This window comes from Heptranchias perlo, chromosome 3 (assembly GCF_035084215.1).
Source record: "Heptranchias perlo isolate sHepPer1 chromosome 3, sHepPer1.hap1, whole genome shotgun sequence".
In the NCBI taxonomy this organism is placed as follows: domain Eukaryota; kingdom Metazoa; phylum Chordata; class Chondrichthyes; order Hexanchiformes; family Hexanchidae; genus Heptranchias; species Heptranchias perlo.
In genome coordinates this window covers 93,393,753-93,419,687 of record NC_090327.1, presented here as the reverse complement: position 1 = coordinate 93,419,687, position 25,935 = coordinate 93,393,753, and the positions used below count along the sequence as shown (strand labels likewise).

The following is a 25,935-nucleotide window of genomic DNA, read 5'->3' as shown; positions in this document are numbered from 1 at the left end:
TTACACTACACAAAATACATAAGAACATAAGAAATTGGAGCAGGAGTAGGCCAATCGGCCCCTTGAGCCTGCTCCGCCATTCAATAAGATCATGGCTGATCTGATCCCAACCACAAATCTAAAGAACACAAGAAGTCGGAGCAGGACCCGGCCACATAGCCCCTGGGCCCTCTCCGCCACCCACAGGGCATTGACCGATCCGAACTCAGCTTCATGTCCAATTTCCTGCCCGCTCCCCATAACCCCTAATTCCCTTTACTTCTAGGAAACTGTCTATTTCTGTTTTAAATTTATCTAATGATGTAGCTTCCACAGCTTCCTGGGGCAGCAAATTCCACAGACCTACCACCCTCTGAGTGAAGAAGTTTCTCCTCATCTCAGTTTTGAAAGAGCAGCCCCTTATTCTAAGATTATGCCCCCTAGTTCTAGTTTCACCCATCTTTGGGAACATCCTTACTGCATCCACCCGATCAAGACCCTTCACAATCTTATATGTTTCAATAAGATCGCCTCTCATTCTTCTGAACTCCAATGAGTAGAGTCCCAATCTACTCAACCTCTCCTCATATGTCCGCCCCCTCATCCCCGGGATTAACCGAGTGAACCTTCTTTGTACTGCCTCGAGAGCAAGTATGTCTTTTCTTAAGTATGGAGACCAAAACTGTATGCAGTATTCCAGGTGCGGTCTCACCAATACCTTATATAACTGCAGCAATACCTCCCTGTTTTTATATTCTATCCCCCTAGCAATAAACGCCAACATTCCGTTGGCTTTCTTGATCACCTGCTGCACCTGCATACCAACTTTTTGATTTTCTTGCACTAGGACCCCCAGATCCCTTTGTACTGCAGTACTTTCCAGTCTCTCGCCATTAAGAAAATAACTTGCTCTCTGATTTTTCCTGCCAAAGTGCATAACCTCACATTTTCCAATATTATATTGCATCTGCCAAATCTCCGCCCACTCACCCAGCCTGTCTATATCCCCTTGCAGGTTTTTTATGTCCTCCTCACTCTCTACTTTCCCTCCCATCTTTGTATCATCTGCAAATTTTGATATGTTGCACTCGGTCCCCTCCTCCAAATCGTTAATATAGATTGTAAAGAGTTGGGGACCCAGCACCGACCCCTGTGGAACACCACTGGTTACTGGTTGCCAGTCCGAAAATGAACCATTTATCCCAACTCTCTGCTTCCTGTTCGATAACCAATCCTCCACCCATGCCAGAATATTACCCCCAATCCCGTGATTTTTTATCTTAAGTAATAATCTTTTATGTGGCACCTTGTCGAATGCCTTCTGGAAGTCTAAATACACTACGTCCACTGGTTCCCCTTTATCCACCCTATACGTTATATCCTCGAAGAACTCAAGCAAATTTGTCAGACATGACTTCCCCTTCATAAAGCCATGCTGACTTTGTCCTATTAAATTATGCTTATCTAAATGTTCCGTTACTGTCTCCTTAATAATAGACTCCAAAATTTTACCCACCACAGATGTTAAGCTAACTGGCCTATAATTTCCAGCCTTCTGCCTACTACCCTTTTTAAATAACGGTGTTACATTAGCAGTTTTCCAATCTGCCGGGACCTCTCCTGAGTCCAGGGAATTTTGGAAAACTATCACCAAAGCATCCACAATCCCTACTGCCACTTCCCTCAAGACCCTAGGATGGAAGCCATCAGGTCCAGGGGATTTATCCGCCTTGAGTCCCATTATTTTACTGAGTACCATCTCCTGAGTGATTTTAATCGTATTTAGCTCCTCCCCCCCGAGAGTCCCCTGTTTGTCCAGTGTTGGGATATTCTTAGTGTCCTCTACTGTAAAGACTGAAACAAAATATTTGTTCAGCATTTTTGCCATCTCCATGTTTCCCACCATTAATTTCCCGGTCTCATCCTCTAAGGGACCTATGTTTGCCTTAGCCACCCTTTTTCTTTTTATATAACTATAGAAACTCTTGCTATCTGTTTTTATATTTTTTGCTAATTTCTTTTCATAATCTAACTTCCCTTTCTTAATCAATCCTTTAGTTACTTTTTGCTGTCTTTTGAAGAATTCCCAATCTTCTATCCTCCCACTAACTTTGGCTACCTTATATGTCCTTGTTTTTAGTCGGATACTATCCTTGATTTCTTTACTTAGCCACGGATGGCTGTCATTTCTTTTACACCCTTTTTTCCTCAGTGGAATATATTTATTTTGAAAGTTGTAAAATAACTCCCTAAATGAACACCACTGCTCATGTACCGTCTTACCCTTTAATCTATTTTCCCAGTCCACTTTAATCAATTCCGCTCTCATACCATCATAGTCTCCTTTATTCAAGCTCAGTACGCTTGTTTGAGAATCAACCTTCTCACCCTCTAATTGGATATGGAATTCAACCATGTTGTGGTCGCTCGTTCCAAGGGGATCCTTAACTAGGACATTATTAATTAATCCTGACTCATTACACAGGACCAGGTCCAAGGTTGCCTGCCCCCTTGTAGGATCAGTTACATACTGCTCAAGAAATCCATCCCTGATGCACTCAATGAACTCGTCCTCAAGGCTGCTCTGCCCAATTTGATTTGTCCAGTTAATATGATAATTAAAATCGCCCATAATTATGGCTGTTCCCTTATTACATGCCCCGACTATCTCCTGATTAATACTTCTTCCAGCAGAGTTGCAATTATTAGGAGGCCTATATACTACGCCCACTAATGTTTTTTTTCCCTTATTATTCCTTATCTCCACCCAAACTGTTTCATTATCTTGATGCTTTGTCCCAATATCATTTCTCTGTATTACAGTGATTCCTTCCTTTATTAACATAGCCACCCCACCTCCCCTTCCTTCCTGCCTGTCCTTCCTGATTGTTAAATACCCTGGCATATTTAATTCCCAGTCGTTGTCACCCTGCAGCCATGTTTCTGTAATGGCCACAAGATCATACCCATACGTAGTTATTTGTGCCGTTAACTCGTCCATTTTATTACGAATGCTACGTGCATTCAGATAAAGAACTTTCAAATCTGTTTTGTGACGCTTAGTTCCTGCTTTTTCCTTTTTTAACACTTTACCTATTACTCCATACCTTCTGTCCCTTCCTGTTACGCTTTCCTCTCTCTCCCTGCTCAGGTTCCCAACCCCCTGCCACTTTAGTTTAAACCCTCCCCAACAGCACTAGCAAACACTCCTCCTAGGACAGCGGTCCCGGCCCTGCCCAGGTGCAGACCATCCGGTTTGTACTGGTCCCACCTCCCCCAGAACCGTTTCCAGTGTCCCAGGAATTTGAATCCCTCCCCCTTGCACCATTCCTCTAGCCACGTATTCATTTGAAATATCCTCCTATTTCTACTCTGACTAGCACGTGGCACTGGCAGCAATCCTGAGATTACTACCTTTGAGGTCCTATTTTTTAATTTACCTCCTAACTCCCTATATTCTGCTTTTAGGACCTCATCCCCTTTTTTACCTATATCGTTGGTGCCTATGTGCACCACGACAGCTGGCTGTTCGCCCTCCCCCTCCAAAATGTTCTGTAGCCGCTCCGAGACATCCTTGATCCTTGCACCAGGGAGGCAACACACCATCCTGGAGTCTCGGTTGCGGCCGCAGAAACGCCTGTCTATTCCCCTTACAATTGAGTCCCCTATCACTATAGCTCTGCCACTCTTTTTCCTCCCAGCCTGTGCAGCAGAGCTACCCGTGGTGCCAGGAAGTTGGCTGCTGCTGCCTTCCCCTGATAAGTCATCCCCCCCAACAGCATCCAAAGTGGCATATCTGTTTGAGAGGGGGATGGCCACAGGGGACCCCTGCACTACCTGCCTGCATCTCTTACTCTTCCTGGTGGTCACCCATTCACTTCCTGCCTGTATACCCTTTACCTGCGGTGTGACCAACTCGCTAAACGTGCTATCCACGAGTTTCTCTGCATCGCGAATGCTCCACAGTGAGTCCACCCGCAGCTCCAGCTCCGAGATACGATCGGTCAGTAGCTGCAGGTGGACACACTTCCCGTACACATGGTCGGCAGGGACACTGGTAGTGTCCATGACTTCCCACATCTTGCAGGAGGAGCATATCACGGGTGCGAGGTCTGCTGCCATGACTTGCCTTAGCTTAGTTACCCCTTTTAAATTACGTTGAAATTAGAAAATGTTAACTATACTATACTAGGGACCTAGGTTCACTAAAAAAAAACACTATCTGCTATAAAACCTGCAGATCTTCCCTTTCTTATTACTTTACTTACAGTAAAATGGTAGAAATACTCACCTGAACCTACTCACCAATCAGCTGCCTCCCCTGTGCCGCGTCACTTTCTGACTGGTGACGTCACCCTGAACTCTGCCGCTGGTCTCAGAGTCTCGCTCTCAGAGTAAGCTCTGGTCTCGCTCTCTCCCGCCGCTCACCGACTGAACTCTCGCTCTCTCCGCGCTGTTTATATCCCCGCTCTGGTCTCGCTCTCTCCCGCCGCTCACCGACTGGACTCTCGCTCTCTCCGCGCTGTTTATATCTCCGCTCTGGTCTCGCTCTCTCCCGCCGCTCACCGACTGAACTCTCGCTCTCTCCGCGCTGTTTTTATCCCCGCTCTGGTCTCGCTCTCTCCCGCCGCTCACCGACTGGACTCTCGCTCTCTCCGCGCTGTTTATATGTCCGCTCTGGTCTCGCTCTCTCCCGCCGCTCACCGACTGAACTCTCGCTCTCTCCGCGCTGTTTTTATCCCCGCTCTGGTCTCGCTCTTTACCGCCGCTCACCGACTGGACTCTCGCTCTCTCCGCGCTGTTTATATCCCCGCTCTGGTCTCGCTCTTTACCGCCGCTCACCGACTGGACTCTCGCTCTCTCTGCGCTGTTTTTATCCCCGCTCTGGTCTCGCTCTTTACCGCCGCTCACCGACTGGACTCTCGCTCTCTCTGCGCTGTTTTTATCCCCGCTCTGGTCTCGCTCTCTCCCGCCGCTCACCGCTCTCAGGTCCACTACCGCTCTGCAGGAAAAGCAAGGCAAAGCAGCACCTCCTTCCCCCACTTTACCAAACTCCCACACGTACCGAACTCTCAGCACACTGTGTTGTCCTCACACCGTGCTGTCCGCACTGACAGGCCCCTGTATTTCTACAGTTGAGACTCAGATGAGTCAGGCCTGCCCCACCTTCAGGGACCAATTGAATCTAGCTAACCAATTAACTTGCTACAGCAGCTCTCTGCTGAAGCCAGACAGAAACTTAGAAATTTAAACTTTTAAATTGACCTTAAACAGTTGAAGCAATATGCACTAGATTTAAAGAGATTAACCCTTCAACTCCCACACGTACCGAACTCTCAGCACACTGTTGTCCTCACACCGATGCAAAACTGAAACCAATTGATGCTGACATCAAACTTGAAGTGTAAATGCACCCTTAATCATAGAATGTTACAGCACAGAAGGAGGCCATTCGGCCCATCGTGTCCATGTCAGCTCTTTGAAAGAGCTATTCAATTAGACCCATTCCCCTGCTTTGTCCCCATAGCCCTCTAAATTTTTCCCCTTCAATTATTTATCCAATTCCCGTTTGAAAGTTACTATTGAATCTGCTTCCACTATCCTTTCATATAGTGCTTTTCAGATCATAACAACTCGCTGCTTAAAAAAATTGTCCTCATGTTCCCTCTTTTTTTGATCAATTATCTTAAATCTTTGGCTATCGACGCTCCTGCCAGTGGAAACAGTATCTCCCCTATCAAAACCCGTCATCATCTCTCCACATAATTCTAGTAAGTCACAATGCTGTAAGTACAAATCAGTTTTGTGTGTGTTTATACGCTGATGAAAATCACCATGTTTGTTTGTTCTATGGGCATTTGGCTCCAGTTATATTAGAAAATGAATGTAGTAAGTTGTATTATTTCACACCTGTGAAAATCATATTTGGAATTTCCTAAAGTTTGAATCTTTGCCCATAAAATTGCTAAATGACTTGCTTGCAAGTCTCCATGTAACCCTTCATAACTTGCTGGGGGAGGTTTTATTTTGAAAATTGCTACTTCTGTATTATTGTCACTTTTTTCAGTAGATTCCCAATTTACATTTGAATGCATGTTGACCTTATTAAATTTCTCACATCATTTAATACAAAGTGCCCATCACAGAGTACTTTATCCAACAATCTTGTGAAAGTTGGTGAAAATAACTGAATCAAGAAAAGTAAGTGACCAACAACTGTGGGACTTTACTGATATGGTATTCTATTTACTTGTTATTTGCTTGGCTTTTCCATTAAGGTTTGGAAAATATACTTGAATAAAGGTTTTCAAACCATTCATACAGTTTTACACCAAACTAGCAGAGGTGATCAAAGCTACACCAAATCAAAACACTTTAATCATTATGGTCGATACAAATGTCAGAAACAACTACTTGCAAAGAAGTGTAATGAGTAGCCATTGACTAACAAATAAATGAGAATGCAGTTAGCTCCCTGCTTTTACATTAGGGGAAGGATGGGTGGCCTCCATAGAAATGCTGGACTGCACTATTAAATGGAGGTCCACAGAGGAAAGTGCATGGGACCAGCCCTCCACATTGACATCACTAAAAACAGTTTGCTGATCGAACAGCAGAATGGATAATGGAGCCAGCTTGTTTACATTGTTGTGTGCAGCCAACAGAGGGCGTAAAGGCCTTCTTCAGTTAGCTGTACTTATGTCTACACACACTTCCTATCAACGTTTCACATTGTAAATTCTTAAATACAGATTTATAATAAAAGATGCCTATGTACGCTTATGCTGTAATTACACTTTCCTGCCAGTAGAGGTGCTACTGCACCATTACTGTCAAGAAGGTATAATTACAACGTGGACCAGTTTACATTGGCAGTTTCTATTATAAATGCGAACAAAATAAATTATAATGGAAATATAGACATAAGGACAGAATGTATGACTCTAAATGGCAACTGAATCACGTTTACATCCCATGGTCCAATTATCACCCGCCCCCTATTTCCACTTCAACTGAGGACTGCGCTTGGTCTTGACTCCCCATGTGCAATGTCATGGAAAATCGACTAGTAATGTTAAAGTGTATTAACATGGCTAATCAGCCCAAGTCAGATGATGTTGGTCTCAGAAGCCTGCGAGTGGTTTGCTTAACAAGTTTTTGTTCCTTTTTTAAGACAGACATCAACAGTTGAAATGTGTGTTTGTGATTTTACCTCTTCTGCTTTCTGACACGAATTCAGCACCATAACCTTTAATATGACTTTTTAGGGTCATGTATGTGGAGAAGTTATATGATTTTTAAAAATTTTGTTTTGCCAAGCAGCAGTTCTACTTAATTTTTAACACGTTGCATTTTCATTTTTGCTCACCAGTTTTTTTTTTTACTTCTGAAAGCATTGGTTCCTTGTTAGCTATACTGTTGTATGGGCACAAGGCATTGTCTGCTGCCTCAAGTGCCCAGGATTCATGTGAACCTTGACAGTGAATGTTGGCAGGCATCGAAGCTGAACCCAATTCTGTTTTTATCCCGCATATATACTTCCAGGAGGGGTCGCTAAATACTGACCAGAAGTGGGCAACTTGGTCAATTTTTCCTTGCTATAACCCAAGAATGCTGAGGCAAATTATAGCTTCCCTGCCACTGCAAATAACTCGCTACACTCTGAGAATGGAAAGTGGACCTCCTGGGTTAGGGTGGCTCACCTGCTCGATGGGTAAATTGACTGAGTCATTGGATGAGCTTTTCCATATTCTCTTGCCTAAGCTTTTCTGCAGGGAGGAATGATTTATTTTTCTCTGCAGCCATCAATCCTACTGTCATTGATGTGACTTGGACTAAATAACCCAGTGGCCTCTTTATTTTTGTCCCAACACCAACTATGCTTCATTAAACGGCCAAATGAAGAACTGTTGCAAGTCGCTCAAGTGGAATAAGTCAGTTGAAGTGCCAGAGATAAGGCTATGAAGGGATTTAAACATAAGGATGAGAATTTTAAATTTGAGGCATTGGAGGTCTGGTGGCCAATGTAGATCAGCGAGGACAGGGGTGATGAATGAATTGGAATTGGCACGGGATAGGATATGAGCATAGAATTTTGGATGAGCTGAAGTTTACGGAGCGTGGAGAGTGGGATGTCGACCAGGAGGGCAATGAAGTGTCATGTCTGGAGATGACAAAGGCATAGATGAGAGTATCACGAGCAGATGGACTGCAATAGGAGCGGAGGCAGGCCTGTTATTAAGGTGAAAGTAGGAGGTCTTTGTGCTGGAGAAGATATGGGGTCAGAAGCTCAGCTTGGGTTGAATAGGGTGCTGAGGTAGCAAACAGTCTGGTTCAGCCTGAGAATGAGCGAGGAGGGATAGAATCAGTGGCAAGGGTACTGAGTTTGTGGCGGGGGCTGAAGATGATGGCTCAAGTCTTCCTAGTGTTTAATTGGAGGAAATTACGGCTCATCCAAGACTGGATATTGGACAAGCAATCTGATAACCGAGGCAGTGGATGGGTCGAGAGAGGTGGTGAAAAGATAGACTTGGGTGTTATCAGCATATACATGGAAGCTGACCTAATGTCTGTGGATGTTGTTGCCAACGGCAGCGAGTAGATGATGAGGTGGAGCCTCCCTTGAGGGACTCCAGATTTAACTGTATGGGGATGGAAAGAGAAGACGTTGCTGTAGATACTCTGCCTACGATCGGATAGGTAAGAGTGGAGCCAAGTGAGGGCGATCCTACTGAGCTGGATAGCGGAAGAGAGGTGTTGAAGGTGGATGGTGTGGTCATCCATGTAAAAGGCTACACTCTTCATAGTTTCTTAAAAATGAAAGGGATGGGAAAACATTTAGGTTTTATAAAAAGTTGCAGGAACTCTTTGAAGTCTGAATAAACTTTTCAGCTGTCAAAACAAGCACCTGCTTCTTGCATTTATATTACGTGGGGGCGGGGGGGGGGGGTTGGTGGAGAGGAGAGGTGAAATGAAGGAAAGTGCATTATTAGTTCTGGAGCATCAGAAAAATCAGACATTGGCCTTTTTAAGAAATTTGCATCATTGATCAACTAGTTAGACAGAAAATGTTGTGCTTGGTCATAGCCTATTCCTGTTGTCATCCAGTGTCTGCACACATCACTTTCAGCAGGAGTCACTCAATAGCGACTGGAAGTGGGAATCCTGTCCCCTTTTTTTCTTCCCTCCCTAACACAGGGTTGCTAAAGCTAATTGTTAATGTCTCTCACTGCCACCCGGGTTGAGATCAACAAACTCAGCACAGACCAGGGATCAAATCTGGGATCTTATAATGGATGCAGTAGCGTAGTGATTGTTACTAGACTAATAATCCAGAGAATGTGAGTTCAAATGGCAGTTTGAGAATTTGAATTCAGTTTTAAAAAAGAAACCTGGAAATAAAAAGTTGTATCAGTAAAAGTGACCATGAAGCTGTTGGATTGCTGTAAAAACCCAACTGGTTCACTAATGTCTTTTAGGGAAAGAAACCTACCATCCTTACCCGGTCTGGCCTACATGTGACTCCAATCCCACACCAACAAAGTTGACTCTTAGCTGCTCTTTAAAGTGCCTAGCGAGTAACTCAGTTGTATCAAACCACCATCAGCGGTTCAAGAGGCAGGCCCACCACCACCTTCTCGGGGCAGCTAGAAATCGGCAATAAATGCCAGTCTTACTGGTGATGCCTACATCCCAAGAATGAATAAAATCTTCCTGGCTCAACTGCCTCAGTTATTCACAAATAAATCTATTTAGTCATTGGGGGAGCCGAAGTTTTGGTTTTGAAAAGTACCAATGCGCATTTTGACAGCATGTTTTATTTTGTCACGTCTCAATATATGTCCACTTGCGCCTATCTTGGGCAGATCAGAGCTAATCTATGTCAGCCATCAGATTTCAAGATGTCATGTTGTGAATCCTTCCCAGTTACTAGTAACTGACATCTGCTTGTTGTATTTCAAAAGTGTGAACCCTGCTCTAAACCCATTAGCTACCCTCACTGCAACCTCATTGTTCACTGCCAAGTTGTTCTATTGTCAAAATGTCCAAGCTCTTCAAATAATGAGAACACCATTCTGTTTCTTTCAAGTATTATGATTCAAGTTCAAAGAAAAACCCTGGTTTAAGTAGATAATGTTTTCAAAAGTGTTCCAGGAAAGATGGACCAAATTAGGAGCATTCTATGTTGAATCATACAGACAGGGAGGAAGTGTTGGTATTCTTTTGTTTTTTCTGCAGTACTGGTCACAAGCTGGCTCAACTTTATGGTTCTGCAGTGCTGCCACCTATCTGGCTTTTTTGCCATTGATGTGCATTGGGTGGAGATGTGTAGGTGAAGGTTGGTCAAGTAGTTATAGTTCCTATCTTAAAATTGCTTTTCTGATATGCTGGTACATAAAAGCATTGCCTGGTGTAGCATTAAACCACAAAGATGATCCAAGATTGGATTCCCAATCTGTACTGAGGTCCCAGCCAGGGCAACAGTTAATGGTGCTACAATTGTCCTTAGTTAGGGGAAAAATTAGGTAGGATTCCTATTCCTATCCACTGATAGCGTGGACCTGAGCAGAGGCAGCGGTGGTAGGAGCCATAAATAGAGCAAGAGAGGAGGCTCCAGTCAGAGCGTGGACCTGAGCGGAGGCGATGGGAGCCATAAATAGAGCAGGAGAGGAGGCCCCAGTCAGAGCGCGGACCTGAGCGGAGGCAGTGAATTATTCAGTGAAATCAAAAACAAAAGAAAAATTAAGGAGTGATGTCACAGGACAGCAGGTGGGTTATTGGTAAGTATTACTGTTTTTTTTGCTCTGTAAACTAGGGCAGTGGTTTAAACTAAGAGCTGGAAAATTATAACTTGCTATTACTTTATTAAATTAATAACAAACTAGATAAACTAGTTAATAAAACTAAAAATAAATGATTGAATAAAAACTTTAACTAATTAAATCAATAAAACAAGGTTAGATAAAGATGGCAGAGTAGGTGGTGCCCCATCATTCAATCAGATCATGGCTGATCTTCGACCTCAACTGCACTTTCCTGCCTGATCCCCATATCCCTTGATTCCCCTAGAGTCCAAAAATCTATCCATCTCAGCCTTGAAAATACTCAGTGATTCAACATCCACAACCATCTGGGGTAGAGAAGACCAAAGATTCACAACTCTCTGCTTGAAGAAATTCCTCCTCATCTCAGTCTTGAATGGTCGTCCCCTTATCCTGCAACAATGCCCCCTAGTTCTAGACTCTCTAGCCTAGCCAGGTGTAACAATTTCTCAGCATCCACCTTTGAAGCCCCCTCAGAATCTTATGTTTCAAAGAGATTACCTCTCATTCTTCTAAACTCCAGAGAGTATAGGCCCATTCTACTCAACTATCTTCATAGGATAACTCTCTCATCCCAGGAATTAATCTGGTGAACCTTCGTTGCACCGCCTCCAAGGCAAGTATATCCTTCTTTAGATAAGGAGACCAAAACTGAACGCAGTACTCCAAGTGAGGCCTCACTAAAGCCCTGTACAACTGTAGTAAGACTTCCTTACTCTTATACTGCAACCCCCTTGCAATAAAAGCCAACATGCCATTTGCTTTCCTAATTGCCCGCTGTACCTGTACCTGCATACTAACTTTTTATGTTTCTTGTACGAGCACACCCCAGTCTCTGAGTGTCAACCTTTAATAGTTTCTCACCATTTAAAAAATATTCTGTTCTTCCTACCAAAGTGAATAATCTCACATCTCCCCACATTATACTCCATCTGCCACCTTCTTGCCCACTCACTTAATCTGTCTATATCCCTTTGCAAACTCTTGTCCTCCTTACAGCTTACTTTTCCCCCGAGTTTGTATTGTCAGCAAACTTGAATACATTACAATCGGTCCCTTCATCTAAGTCATCAACATAGATTGTAAATAGCTGATGCCCAAGCACTGATCCTTGCAGCACCCTATTAGTTACAGCCTGCCAACCTGAGAATTACTCGTTTGTTCCTACTCTCTGTTTTCTGTTCTTTAACCAATCCTCTATCCATGCTAATATATAACCCTCAACCCTGTGGTCCCTTACCTTGTGTAACATCCTTTTATGTGCAACTTATCGAATACCTTTTCAAAATCCAAAATATACTACGTCCACTGATTCCCTTTCATCTACGTTGCTAGTTACATCCTCAAAAAACTCTAAGAAAATTTGTCAAACATGATTTCCCTTTCATAAAACCATGTTGACTCTGCCTGATCATATGATGATTTTCTAAATGGCTGTTACCACTTCCTTAATAATGGATTCCAGCATTTTCCTGACGACCGATGTCCGGCTAACTGGCCTATAGTTCCCTGTTTTCTCTCTCCATCCCTTCTTGAATAGCGGGGTTACATTTGCTACCTTCCAGTCTCCGGTTGGGACCATTCCAGAATCTAGAGAATTTTGGAAGATCATAACCAATGCATCCACTATCTCTGCAGCCACCTCTTTTAGAATCCTAAGATGTAGGCCATCAGGTCCAGGGGATTTGTCCACGAGTGCATGTGCACAGATCCCTGAAGGTAGCAGGACAGGTAGATAAGGTGGTCAAAAAGGCATACAGGATACTTTCCTTTATTATCTGAGGCATAGAATATAAGAGCAGGGAGGTTATGCTAGAGCTGTATAAAACATTGGTTAGGCCACAGCTTGAGTACTGCATACAGTTCTGGTCACCACATTACAGGAAAGATGTGATTGCACTAGAGAGAGTACAGAGGAGATTTACGAGGGTTAAGGATATCTCCTCGCGGCTGGAAAAGAACTTAGAGCATTAGGGGGGGATCCAGTTGTTGTGGTCCATGTAGGAACCAACACTGTAGTTAGAACTAAGATTGAGATTCTGCTGAGGGAGTTTGAGGAGCTAGGGACCAAATTAAAAAAACAGAATCTCAAAGGTAATAATCTCTGGATTACTACCTGAGCCATGCGCAAATTGGCATAGGGACAAACAGATCAGAGAGTTAAATGTGTGGCTTCAATTCGTGGGGCACTGGCACCAGTACTGGGGAAAGAGGGAGCCTTTCCATTGGGGCGGGCTCCACTTGAACCGGGCTGGGACCACTTTCCTGATGAATTGAATAACTAGGGCTGTAGATAGGGCTTAAACTAAAAAAAGGGGGGGGGGGAGGGGTCAGGTGAGGGGAAATTTAGAAATCAAAAGCGAAAAGTCAAGGCAATAGAGCAGTGTAGTGACTTGAGTAAAGATAAGCAGAGTGTGACAGGAAGGGAGAGTTTAACGGTAAAAGTGCATCAGTGAATAGAGTCAAAGCAGAGAAAAATGGTTAAAAAGTCAAAATTAAAGGCACTTTATCTGAATGCACAAAGCAATTAATAGCAATTACAGAGACATGTTTGCAAGGTGACCAAGGTTGGAAACGAAATATTCCAGGGTACATGATGTTTAGAAAAGACAGGCAGAATGCAAAGGGAGAGGGTGTAGCCCTGATAATAAAGGATGACATAAGGACAAAGCTAGGTGGGAAGGTAAGCTGTGAGGAGGACACAGAGTCTGCAAAGGGATATAGACAGGTTAAGTGAGTGGGCAAGAAGGTGGCAGTTGGAGTATAATGTGGGGAAATGAGGTTATTCACTTTGGTAGGAAGAATAGAAAAACAGGATATGTTTTAAATGGTGAGAAACTATTAAATGTTGGTGTTCAGAGAGATTTGGGTGTCCTCATTCTCCTTTAGTTCATGGCCATACACTTGCACAAATGTTGACTCACATTTCCTTGTTCCTCAGATAATTTCTCTTTCATTCATGCTGAGCAAGAAAGCCAGAGTTGCTTTCATTCGTACCAAGGAAAATTGGGGTGATGTTTTTGAAGATGCGTTTTATTTTCCGAACAATTGACAGCTTTGAATTAATTAATAAGATATTCTACACCTGTTGAGCATTCTGCAGGGTTCACAATGGTGTCTTAACTCAGAATCTGTTTCTATAATGTAGAATATTTTAAAATTTCAGTAAGAGCGGGGCAGTTTACAAGATAAGCAACAATATCTGAGAATCATAATTTCCACTGCGAAGCACATACCACAAAGGCTGTTCCATGGTACACAAACTTCAGATTCATAAATATTGATCAAAATAAACATTACTGGAAAGGTTTGTATCAACAAGAGACCAGATTACGGAATTTATCAAAATAATTGAAGGAACTGAAAGATCAATTTCTGAAAATCTTAATTTATTATGGATATGTTGCTTGTTTTTAAAGATCAAGGGAACAGATGTCTTAACCTTATGGGGCAGTGCAGAATATTTTGCAGACAAAACAATAGAGAAAATAGAAAGGAAAATATGGATTGAAGTGTACAGTCCATTATTGAAAGCTTTACTGAAAAAGTAATGTTACTTTATGTTTTCATTGTACCTTTCATCAATCTATTAAACTTGCAAAAATGTTGCTGTAAGATATGAAACAGATGTTTAATCAGTTCAAAATGTTGCAAAGATGTCTTGTATTAGTAGAAACACTAGTTTTACAGGGTTTATTTTGAGCATGAAAGAAACAATTTGCAAGTGCTACAGCCGCAAGTCAATGGATCTTTTCTCGCGAATGAAATCTGGTAATGGACCACTACTGATGCACTATTGAAATGTGTATTTCAGTCTTCTGTGAAGATGATAAACACTTTTGTGAGATTTTTGCAAATTATGTTGGTTTCCATGGTAATGAAGTTTGATGATCTATCTTTTAATAGTAGTTTGGTTCCTGTGATGATGTAAATTTGGTACTTTTGGATGCTTAGTAATGCTGTGGTCACCTATGGTTTTGAATGTTTTCACTGGGATATGAAATAAGTCAGAGGAACTCTGAGATTAATATGAATTTATGATTGTTCACCAGTGATCCTTGTAATGATGTAATGTACTTGGTTGACCACTGTATAAAAGCGCTTCTTGTTTCCTATGTGTGTTGATTTGTGGGAGAGGGGGTTCAGAAGTCATCCATTTCATATTCTCTCTCTCAAAAGCATAAGTGACCTAAATTGTATTTACTTCTATTCAGGTACATAATGTTGTGGCTGGTGGATGAATTAAAGTCTCGCCCACCTTTTAGTGTTTTGATTTACCGTACAAAGGTTTAAACTCTGATGAGTATGTTGATTATAAATGTATGATTGGTAACTCAAAAATTACTAATTCACCCCTAGACCAGCTAATTTCTGTCTCCACTTAGAACATGGGGAGTAACAAACATAATAGTTGAGACTGCCTTTGTCTCTGAAAAGGATTTCAAACTAAAGGTGAGCAGCAACGGTTAATTGGAATCTAGTCAATCAATGTTGAAAATAATGGTGCTGACCAGTATATCAAATGGAACTGTTTTTTTGATTTTAACAAAAACCATAGTAATGCCACCTCTGATGTCAAATACCACTCTTCAAAATAAGTACTTGGAAATTGTTTTAATGTTCTTTGTTTAGATGCACAATGTTGTAGCGCATGGTGCATTAAAGAATGATTTGCTGTTTTATTTTCCTCTGCTATGTTCATTGCATTATAAGCTTCAGTTTGCTTTAGTGAATACTAACTACATTACTGGGTGTAGGTCTGTGGCATGTTCTCTGTCACCAGATGTTTTGGTTTTACAGAAAACTTGGTTTCTCAGGAAATAAAACAGTGGCCAAGGTTGGAGTATTGTAAAATAAACACACAAAGGATGTTTATCGATGTAGAAAACTGGGACCTGAGTATTTGGTGCATGTTGTAGAGCACTTTTATAAGTTAACTTATATGACAATGAACTTATAAATATGCACATTTTCTGTACTTTTCACAACAATTGCTAGTTGATAGGCTGGAGGACACCAGAGGACAAGCAGCTACCAGAATCTGTTAGTGCTGATGTGTACCAGCCACAAAGGCAGTATGTTAGCATCATGGGTAGAGTACTTTGTATTTCTGTTTGTCCACTGCCACTAGGGAGAGAGAGACGTCTCATCCTTCAGATTGGTCTATCAAAATCTCCCATTTAAGGATTTGAAGCCACATATCAAAGTCCCACCATACAGTGTAATAAGGCATTAGTATACCAAAAACACTACTGTTGTCCTCTGCCTTTGGCCTGATGAGGACATGTTCCTCTTGTTTCCACAAGGTGTTATTCTATATGCATTCTCCTGTGTCTAATAACAAAAGCGAAAATGAGAGGCAACATACAGGGAGCTACATTGGAAAGAAGGGTATAACATAGGAGACAAGGAGAAAGGGATTCTAAAAAGTAGAGAAGAGAGTTCTGTCACCTCCATCTTCAAAGGCCTCATTCTCAGCAAATCAGTCTGTATCTCTCACCCCTGTTGCTCCTCCTGGTACACCCTCCATCTTTGTTCCCCTACATCAGAAGGGCAGAAGTGTGATCACACCTGGGGCACAACTGAACTTGTCATCAACCACCAAATTAACACAATCATTATCGAGTTTTACCATGCCTCATTCTCTTTTGCCAAAACCATCTACTATTCTAAAATCATCCTGAGGCAATTCTTCTCTCTGACTGCTTCCTCCTCCTCCTTAACCCCCTGCTCTTGCTGCTCCACCCTCACCTCCAATACCAAATGTGAAGAGCTTTTTTTTTGTTTGTTGGGATTGAGACCAGTGGTCAATGCTGTTTCATACCCTTCCTCCTCACCTCTGTCCCAGATCTCCTCCCCAGTCTCCCAACCACTCTGGCCTTGATCCCTTGTCACTTTGCAGTTTCTGCCCCATCTCCTAACTGCCCTTTCTAAATTCTTCATCCATGATGCCCATCTCCTGTTTTCTTGATTCCTTCCCCACTCGACTCCTAATCATTCAATTACCATTCCTGGATCTATGCAAATTCCTCCATGGCCTCACCCCACCCTATTTCTGCAATCTCTTCCAGACTTGCTTTACCTCCTCCACCTTTTGGTCTTCTGACTCTGGTCTCCTGTGTATCCTTCCCTTATTTTGCCCACCATTGGTGGAAGAGCTTTCAACCGCCTTGGCCTTGCTCTCCGGAATTCCCTCCGTATACCCCTACACTTCTCTTTTTTTTCAAAAATCATCTTAAAGCCCATCTTATTAATCTGAGTCTTCAATTACTCCTCCTAAACTCTCTCCTTCTAGCTTGGTGTTGCATTCCTTTTATTACTATTCCTACTGTTTAAAGTGCCATGGTACATGCTGTACATTCAAAACACTATATCAATGTAGGTTATTATAGTCTTGAGTTGTAACCGCGAGTACTCAATTTTGACACGTGGACGGGGAAATCCTGAGGGGAAATCTGGAAGTATGGGTTTCGCAGACGTCTTTACAATTTTGACGTAAGGACGTCTTTCAGTTTTTTTCTGTATGTTTCCCACCTGACAGCCAGCCAGATTGCGTGTGTAGGATTGCGCCAGGTAGGCTTGTTGGACCTGGAGGAAACACTCCAGCTCTTCCTGGCCCACAAGCAATGCCGTAAAGGCACTTACCTGTTGATCCGGGCCTTTTCGCCTCTTACCTGGCGTGAAGCAGAAAGTCTGGGAATCCTGGCCCCCAAGAGTTCAAAATAAAAAAAAGTTAGGAAGGCAAATGGTATATTGGCCTTCATTGCAAGAGGATTTGAGTACAGGAGCAAAGATGTCTTCTTGCAGTTATACAGGGCCTTGGTGAGACCACACCTGGAGTATTGTGTGCAGTTTTGGTCTCCTTACCTAAGAGAGGATATACTTGCCATAGAGGGAGTGCAGCGAAGGTTCACCAGACTGATTCCTGGGATGGCAGGACTGTCATATGAGGATAGGCCAGTCTTCACTAGAGTTTAGAAGAATAAGAGGGGATCTCATTGAGATTTATAAAATTCTGACAGGGCTAGACAGACTGGATGCAGGGAGGATGTTTTCCCTGGCTGGGGGGATCTAGAAGGAGGGGTCACAGTCTCAGCATAAGGGGTAGGACATTTAGGACTGAGATGAGGAGAAATTTCTTCACTGAGGGTGGTGAACCCGTGGAATTCTCTACCACAGAAGGCTGTGGAGGCCAAGTCACTGAATATATTTAAGAAGGTGACAGATTTCTAGACACAGAAGGCATCAAGGAATATGGGGAGAGCGGGAATATGGATTGAGATGTAGGATCAGCCATGATCATATTGAATAGCGGAGCAGGCTCAAAGGGCCGAATGGCCTACTCCTGCTCCTATTTTCTATGTTTCTAAAATGGAGGCCCACAGCCTCCTTAAAAGATTTCACTGACTGACCTGCTTTCAGAGAGCAGGTTGGTTGCCCGCCCCTCGACCTGCCTCCGTTAAAACCAGAAGTGGGCGGGTTGGGGTTGGGTTTTACTTTTTATGATTTTTACCTTCTCACCTGCCCCCAACCCACCCGTTCGTGGGGTTAAAATTTACCCTTGGTGTCTGAAATGGGAAGTGTCCCATTTCCTAGCAATGCTTTCCCTCAACTTGAGCAAAAAATACAGTAAATGTCTTTAACAAAGAAATGAGTTAACAAACCTAAACCTTTGGCATTGGAGATTGCAAAGGTTGGAGAAAAAGAGAGAAGAATTAAATAGTCTTGAAGCATTAATATTAAATTCAATTTGACCATCTTTTTACTGCTTACTTCTCGCACCCTTGGTGGGTGAGATCAATAAAAGACTAATCCACCAGATCTAGGATTGAGAGAAAGACGTATGTAAAAGTGTGTCTTGATAAGCCGAATGATCTAAGTATGCAGCTACTAGCCTCATACTGGCATCAGTAGAGCATGATGCTCAGTAGACAGACCAGAATTGCACTGCATATTGCACTTTAGACTGAGCTCAGTGATAAAGGAGCGCTGTACATGTATAGTTGTACACATGCGCACAGCTCCGCTCCTTGAATGGCCAATTTTTAATGTCAGGAAGGATTATTAAAGAATCATAAAAAGGTTACGGCCTGGAAGGAGGCCATTCGGCCCATTGAGTCTGTGCCGGCTCTATGCAAGAGCAAATCAGCTAGTCCCACTCCCCTGCCCTATCCCCATAGCCCTGCAATTTTTTTCCTTTCAAGTACTTATCCAGTTCCCTTTTGAAGGCCATGATTGAATCTGCCACCACCACCTCCTTGGGCAGTGCATTCCAGATCCTAACCACTTCCTATGTAAAAAAAAAGTTTTTCCTCATGTCACCTTTGGTTCTTTGGCCAATCACCTTACATCTATGTCCTCTGGTTCTTGACCCTTCTGCCAATGAGAACAGTTTCTCTCTATCTACTCTGCCTGGACCCTTCTTTATTAGATTAGAACGGAGTGTTACCGTTTCATAATACAGATTGAAAAGTAAGTTTATATGGTTCTAGGAGGTCCAGTGGAGTTGCACTGCACTTGATGTAAACTCCAACTGACATGAGACTATCGACTTGCATCTCTTGCTGTACTGCATTAGAATGCCAGCTTGATAAGTTATATTGTTATCTTCATGTCAATACTTCCCAACAACATGAAAGTGTCAGGATATCTACACCCTAAATCATAGAGTTTTAGATGCATGTGCTCTTATTTCCAAACTTAAAAAAATTATCTGAAAATTAAGAATTGAGTTTTCTAATTTTGTGAAAATGTTCTTTCTTCCCAATTGTATTCATTGGGCATTAGAGACAGTTAATCCTTTTCCTGACCTGATGAAAATATTTGAATTCATGTTTTTGATTACATATTTGAAAATATAGTAAAGTTGTAGTGCCCTAAAACTATTTAAATGTAATGCATTACAATAGTACTTGCCATTTGGTATAGACTGTTTTAAAATATTTTGATAAGCATGACTCTCTTGGCATAGCAAGGAACAAAGAACTTTTGAGTTTTTATTTCTTTGAGACCATTATAATTTTGTTGGTTGAGTTCAGCTCAGTCTAACTTCCAGGCATGTGAATTATAATATTCCCACTCTCCACCCCCAGAATGTATCCAAAATTTCAGATAAAGCTGAAAAACATTTTTGCAGTTGTTTTACTTCCTCATCTATCTACTTTTTATCCAGCTGCTGTAAGGTGGTTGAAAGCAGCCAGAATGACTCACTGACTCCAGTGCTGGCGCTAAGATTTCAGTAAAGCTTAATGAGCATGTGAAATTTTTGTTTTTGTCCACTTAAGCTGAGGAGAGACACCCTTTTTCCCTTCCAAACTTGGTGTGAATCTGTAGTGCACATTTTGAGCTGTCTTAACACAAGGCTGAAGTGCTGGTGATCACAGGTCCTGGTCATCATCGCGGCAATTTGAGATGATGAATTCAGTGTATCACACAAGTGTATTGCTACAGCATTGGCTTAAAAGTGATTTTTTATTTTCCCCTGCAGCATTTTGATATCAATAGTCTAAACGAGATTAATGAAAACCCTGTGATTGATTTTCCTCCCTGTGGGAAGTGGCTAGCACCTCCCTCTTGGCATGCCATAATTAGTAACTCACCATTTAGGGAATTGCAGATATGATGCCACATCTTATCACTTTGGTATATGACTCCATCATGTTGCTAATGAGCTTCTGCATTTTCTAAATTGTAGCTATAATGGTGCTTTGTCAGCACTCTTGGCCAGAGTTTAGGAAACAGAGCTGTTCCCTTGCAATATGAGCCTGTTCAGGGGGAAGAACTGGAAAATGGAACTTGACCCATAGAAGCAAAAGCTGCTGCAGCCTACTTCTGGCTTTTTTCATCAATCTCCGTTACTCTGTTCCTGACTGCTTTTCCCACTCTTCACTACTGTTGCTATGTACCAGGCCATTCTGTCTAACCTTCCCATTGCAACTTGAGGATTCATTCCAGTTCCTTGCTGTTCATGTGTGCTAACAAGTTACAGAATGTGGGGTTGAGGGTGAGAAGTGTGCTGTAAGGGTTGAGTGAGAAAATACAGGCCACACAGTGGTAGATTCATTCAAAATGGAGAGCCGGTCACAATTTAAATCAGATTTTAATGAAGTGGAGACTGAACAAGTGTAAAACTGTTGAGCTGTAGTTTAAATAGCACCATCCATTGTATCTTTGGGCAACAGATAGAAATTGTTGTTCAAAAATTTAAAAGCAACAAGTAATTCAACACCTGTGCACAGGGGTCAGTATTGTATCACTGGTGGCAACATTAGGATATTGGCATAAAGTAGTTTAATGTTCCTCTGTAGCATATTGGTATCAATCGTCTAAACATGATTAATGACAACCCTGTGATTGACTTTCCTCCCTGTGGGAAGTAGCCAGCACCTCCCACTGATGGCATACCATTATGTGTTCTTCAGAATTTAACCCTTTTGAAGTACTGAATCCCTTTCCCATCTGTGAATTTTGCATTCTAGCAAAAATTGTTTCAAATGTTAATTGCTATAAACAACATTACAGAAGTGTTTTAATAAGACATGAAAATGTGTTTTTTTCATTTTGATGCAGAAATATTACTGCGTTTCTCAAAGGTTCAAAGACCATTCAACTTGTAAAGCTGTCAATCATTGACTACATTGCTACAAGGATTTGATTTTGCTTGAGTGATCACAAGCAGCAAAAATGGGGATTCGACCTGGGAAGTGGTTTAAATGTACAAATGTTGGTTACTTTTAGTGGCGTGGATCGGATGTTGCCACAAAAACACTCTTATTTTGAAAGGGTGAAAGCAGGGCAAATTTATCTTAAATGTCAAAACATGTTTTCAGAAGGTTTCTTTGTGTGCGGGGGAGGTTTATACTATTGCACTATTTTACATTGGCTGTTGAATTATTTTTTTAAGTTGGATGTTTTTCTTCAAAAATAGGCAGGCTGATTTTTCAGTGAGTAATTACTATAACAGAACATGTAACTAAATTTCTGTTCTTGATTGATCATGAATTGTTAAATGTGGATAACTTATATAATGAAGAAGTGAGACTAAGGTCAAGTTGAAAAGATATGTGTTCTTTGTTCCCTTATGGTCCTAATGACCATTGTTGGTGAAAGGCCACTAAATCTTTGGAGTGAAAACTATGGGGATATTTAGAATTTGTGCCACATTTCCCCATATCCCAATATTCCCCATTAAAGCCCCATATGCTAAGTGGCTGAAATTTCCTCTCTGGTCATCATTTCTGACCTTCAGAAATAGAATCTGTTTGTAGCATTACTCATCATTATGTTTCTTCTCACCCCCAATCTGGGTCTTGCATTTTTAAGTCAAAAAGAGGATAATTCTTAATGATGTTCTTTAAGACAGATGAAAACGGTCTATAATCAGTACCCATTGTTTAATTATGTTGCTTATTGAACGTTTTGAAGAACAGTTTTACTTGCAGGAAGGAGCATGGTTAATAAACCACGGTTATAAAAGGCGAATAATGTATCAAAAAAAATTGTCACCTGACCAGACAATTTTAAAACCATTTAAATTTTACCTGTCAGAATTCAGATGACACCCTGTCAATATATGCATCAAATACAGGTAACCTTCGTTGCTGTATGTAAGGTGCTGCAAACTATCAAACACATTTGAAAATATAATTGGGATAAAACTTGCAGCCACATTGATTGAAGTTGCAGTTTTGGTGCCCCAGAGTGTGACTGTCCCTTGTGTTTTTTAAAAAATTAAACAGTGCTTCAATAATGAAAAATTAGTTAGTTAATAAGCGTTCTCGCACTTAACCTTTTTTTCCCCCCATGTCAACCAAGACCAACAGCAATGTTGATTGAAATCTTGCATTTTGTAATTTTAGGGCAAGCCTGGTGGATGCTTCATGGCAGTAGCTTTTTCAGATCTGTGGAATAGTAAATTTTTTGCTTTGTAACCTTAAATCCTCTTGTTATTTGGGATGTTTATAAGGCACCAGGCATATTCTCAGTTGGAGGAAGCAACAGAAGATTATTTTGAGATTTAAGTAGTAGTCAAGTTTGATGGTCATCTTTGAGTCAGCAGCCTTGTGTAATTTTAATGTCTGGGGTGTGGCTGGCCATTTTGTTTGTGGTGTTGAGCATTTTAGACTTTCTGTAAACAAAATTCTAAGGAAATGGGATAAAATTGGCTTCTTAATTTTTTTTTGGTGGTCTCTAGCCCAACTAATGGCTCTGTGAAATAAGTTGGACATTTGTGAAAGCCTCCTGCCATGTTGGGTAATCATAGCTAATACTTCAATGCCTCACAGTGATGTTTGCAGGCGTTTCAAATTTATTATTAAAAATTCTTCATGGGTCAAACATGGGCAAGGAAACCTCCTGCTGATTACCACCTACCGCCCTCCCTCAGCTGATGAATCAGTCCTCCTCCATGTTGAACACCACTTGGAGGAAGCACTGAGGGTAGCAAAGGCACAGAATGTACTCTGGGTGGGGGACTTCAATGTCCATCACCAAGAGTGGCTCGGTAGCACCACTACTGACCAAGCTGGGCGAGTCCTGAAGGACACAGCTGCTAGACTGGGCCTGCAGCAGGTTGTGAGCGAACCAACACGAGGGAAAAACTTACTTGACCTCGTCCTCACCAATCTACCTGTCGCAGATGCATCTGTCCATGACAGTATTGGTAAGAGTGACCACTGCACAGTCCTCGTGGAGATGAAGTCCCGTCTTCGCACTGAGGACACCATCCAACGTGTTGTGCGGCACTACCACCGTGCTAAACGGGATAGCTTCAGAACAGACCTAGCAGCTCAAAACTGGGCATCCATGAGGTGCTGTGGGCCACCAACAGCAGCAGAATTGTATTCTAGCACAATCTGTAACCTCATGGCCCAGCATATTCCTCACTCTACCATTACCAACAAGCCAGGGGATCAACCTTGGTTCAATGAGGAGTGTAGAAGAGCATGCCAGGAGCAGCACCAGGCATACCTAAAACCATCTTCAGCTGCTTCATCAATGACTTTCCCTCCATCATGAGGTCAGAAATGGAGATGTTCGCTGATGATTGCACAGTGTTCAGTTCCATTTGCAACCCCTCAGATAATGAAGCAGTCCGAGCCCGCATGCAGCAAGACCTGGACAACATCCAGGCTTGGGCTGATAAGTGGCAAGTAACATTCGCGCCAGACAAGGGCCAGGCAATGACCATCTCCAACAAGAGAGAGTCTAACCACCTCCCCTTCACATTCAACGGCATTATCATCGCCAAATCCCCCACCATCAACATCCTGGGGGTCACCATTGACCAGAAGCTTAACTGGACCAGCCTTATAAATACTGTGGCCACAAGAGCAGGTCAGAGGCTGGGTATTCTGCGGCGAGTGACTCACCTCCTGACTCCCCAAAGCCTTTCCACTATCTACAAGGCACAAGTCAGGAGTGTGATGGAATACTCTCCACTTGCCTGGATGAGTGCAGCTCCAACAACACTCAAGAAGCTCGACACCATTCGGGACAAATCAGCCCGCTTGATTGGCACTCCACCCACCACCTTAAACATTCACTCCCTTCATCACCGGCACACAGTGGCTGCAGTGTGCACCATCCACAGGATGCACTGCAGCAACCCGCCAAGGCGTATTCGACAGCACCTCCCAAACCCGCGACCTCTACCACCTAGAAGGACAAGAGCAGCAGGCACATGGGAACAACACCACCTGCACGTTCCCCTCCAAGTCACACACCATCCCAACTTGGAAATATATCGCCGTTCCGTCATCGTCGCTGGGTCAAAATCCTGGAACTCCCTTCCTAACAGCACTGTGGGAGAACTTTCACCTCAAGGACTGCAGCGGTTCAAGGCGGCAGCTCACCACCACCTCCTCGAGGGCAATTAGGGATGGGCAATAAATGCTGGCCTCGCCAGCGACTCCCACATCCCATGAACGAATAAAAAAAAACATGGAGCTAAGTTATATTCTTACATGCTGCCTATTCCCCATTATCTGTAATAGTTGCTGATTATCTAAAATTTTAATTCTAAGACTATAGTTAGAAGAAGTGATATTTCGCACAGTTTTTTTCTTGCATTGCAACAATTTCCACCTGCATCGTAATAATGTACTTGAAACTTAAAATCAATGACTAGAATTAGATTTTCCACTGGGATAGTTAAAATATTTAACTTGTGCCTCTCGTAATGCTGGTTGAAAATACTTTTACTTTGATCCAGAATTTCAACCATCTTCAGGAGCAATTTAAATGCATTTTATACAGTCATAATATTCTCTCGTCTTAGGGATTTTAGTGTTAAAAATTTGAGGGCTTGAATGAATACCTTTTGTACTGAAGGGTAATGTCACGTAACGGAAACCACTGTAAAATACAGAACAAGCTTAAATAAATCCCTAATATTTAAATGGGAACTTTTTTTAAAAAACTGGATGGTAGCTAGTGGATTCAGTTAGTTGGATCTTTTCTGCTCCTCTACATTAGAGTACTTCAGCATTGCATGTGCCTGCATAACATCAGTAACTTACGGGCTGAACTGGGCGATAATTATTAAAAGGTAGCTTTTAAACTAGTTGCTTTTAATGTCCGATATATAGGGGTAGTACTCCCTTCTACACTGAGATAAGAGTTGACAGTTGAGAACAGTGTTTAATTTTTTATTTGAGTGGTGAAGTTTATTTGAGCAAAGAGTCTGTTAATCATAAAATGCATCAATAATATGAACTTGATTATAAACCTGTAGCTCAGACTGTAAAAAGAATAACTTTTAAAAACTGGAAAATCATGGTTTCCTTCTGTTTGCTTCTTTTACAGTTCAATACCAAATGGAAATGATGAGAAGCTTGCGCCATGTTAACATTGACCACCTCCATGTCGGCTGGTACCAGTCAACTTACTATGGTTCTTTCGTCAGCCGAGCCCTGTTGGACTCCCAGTTTAGTTACCAACATGCAATTGAAGAGTCTGTGGTCCTCATCTATGGTCAGTGACGTTTTCCTATTCATTTCTTCTCCTGCACTGTTTACCTGGCAGTGCTGCCTGGCAGCCCCTCTCAGTAAATACCAGCCCAGTGTCTGCCTCAGCCCCAGCAGCAGCTCAGTCTAGACAGGGTTTCCTTCTTTCTGTTTATTTTTCTTGCTAT

The 25,935-nt window shown here is 42.2% G+C and overlaps 1 protein-coding gene across 1 annotated transcript in view; it reads left to right on the top strand.

The window, feature by feature from the left end:
- LOC137317410 (eukaryotic translation initiation factor 3 subunit H) overlaps window positions 1-25,935 on the top strand; it is a 160,282-nt gene that overhangs the window by 89,108 nt on the left and 45,239 nt on the right. Inside the window, exon 3 of the mRNA XM_067980763.1 lies at window positions 25,608-25,775. Coding sequence (XP_067836864.1) covers window positions 25,608-25,775 — 168 coding nt within the window. The remainder of the gene's footprint in view (window positions 1-25,607; window positions 25,776-25,935) is intronic.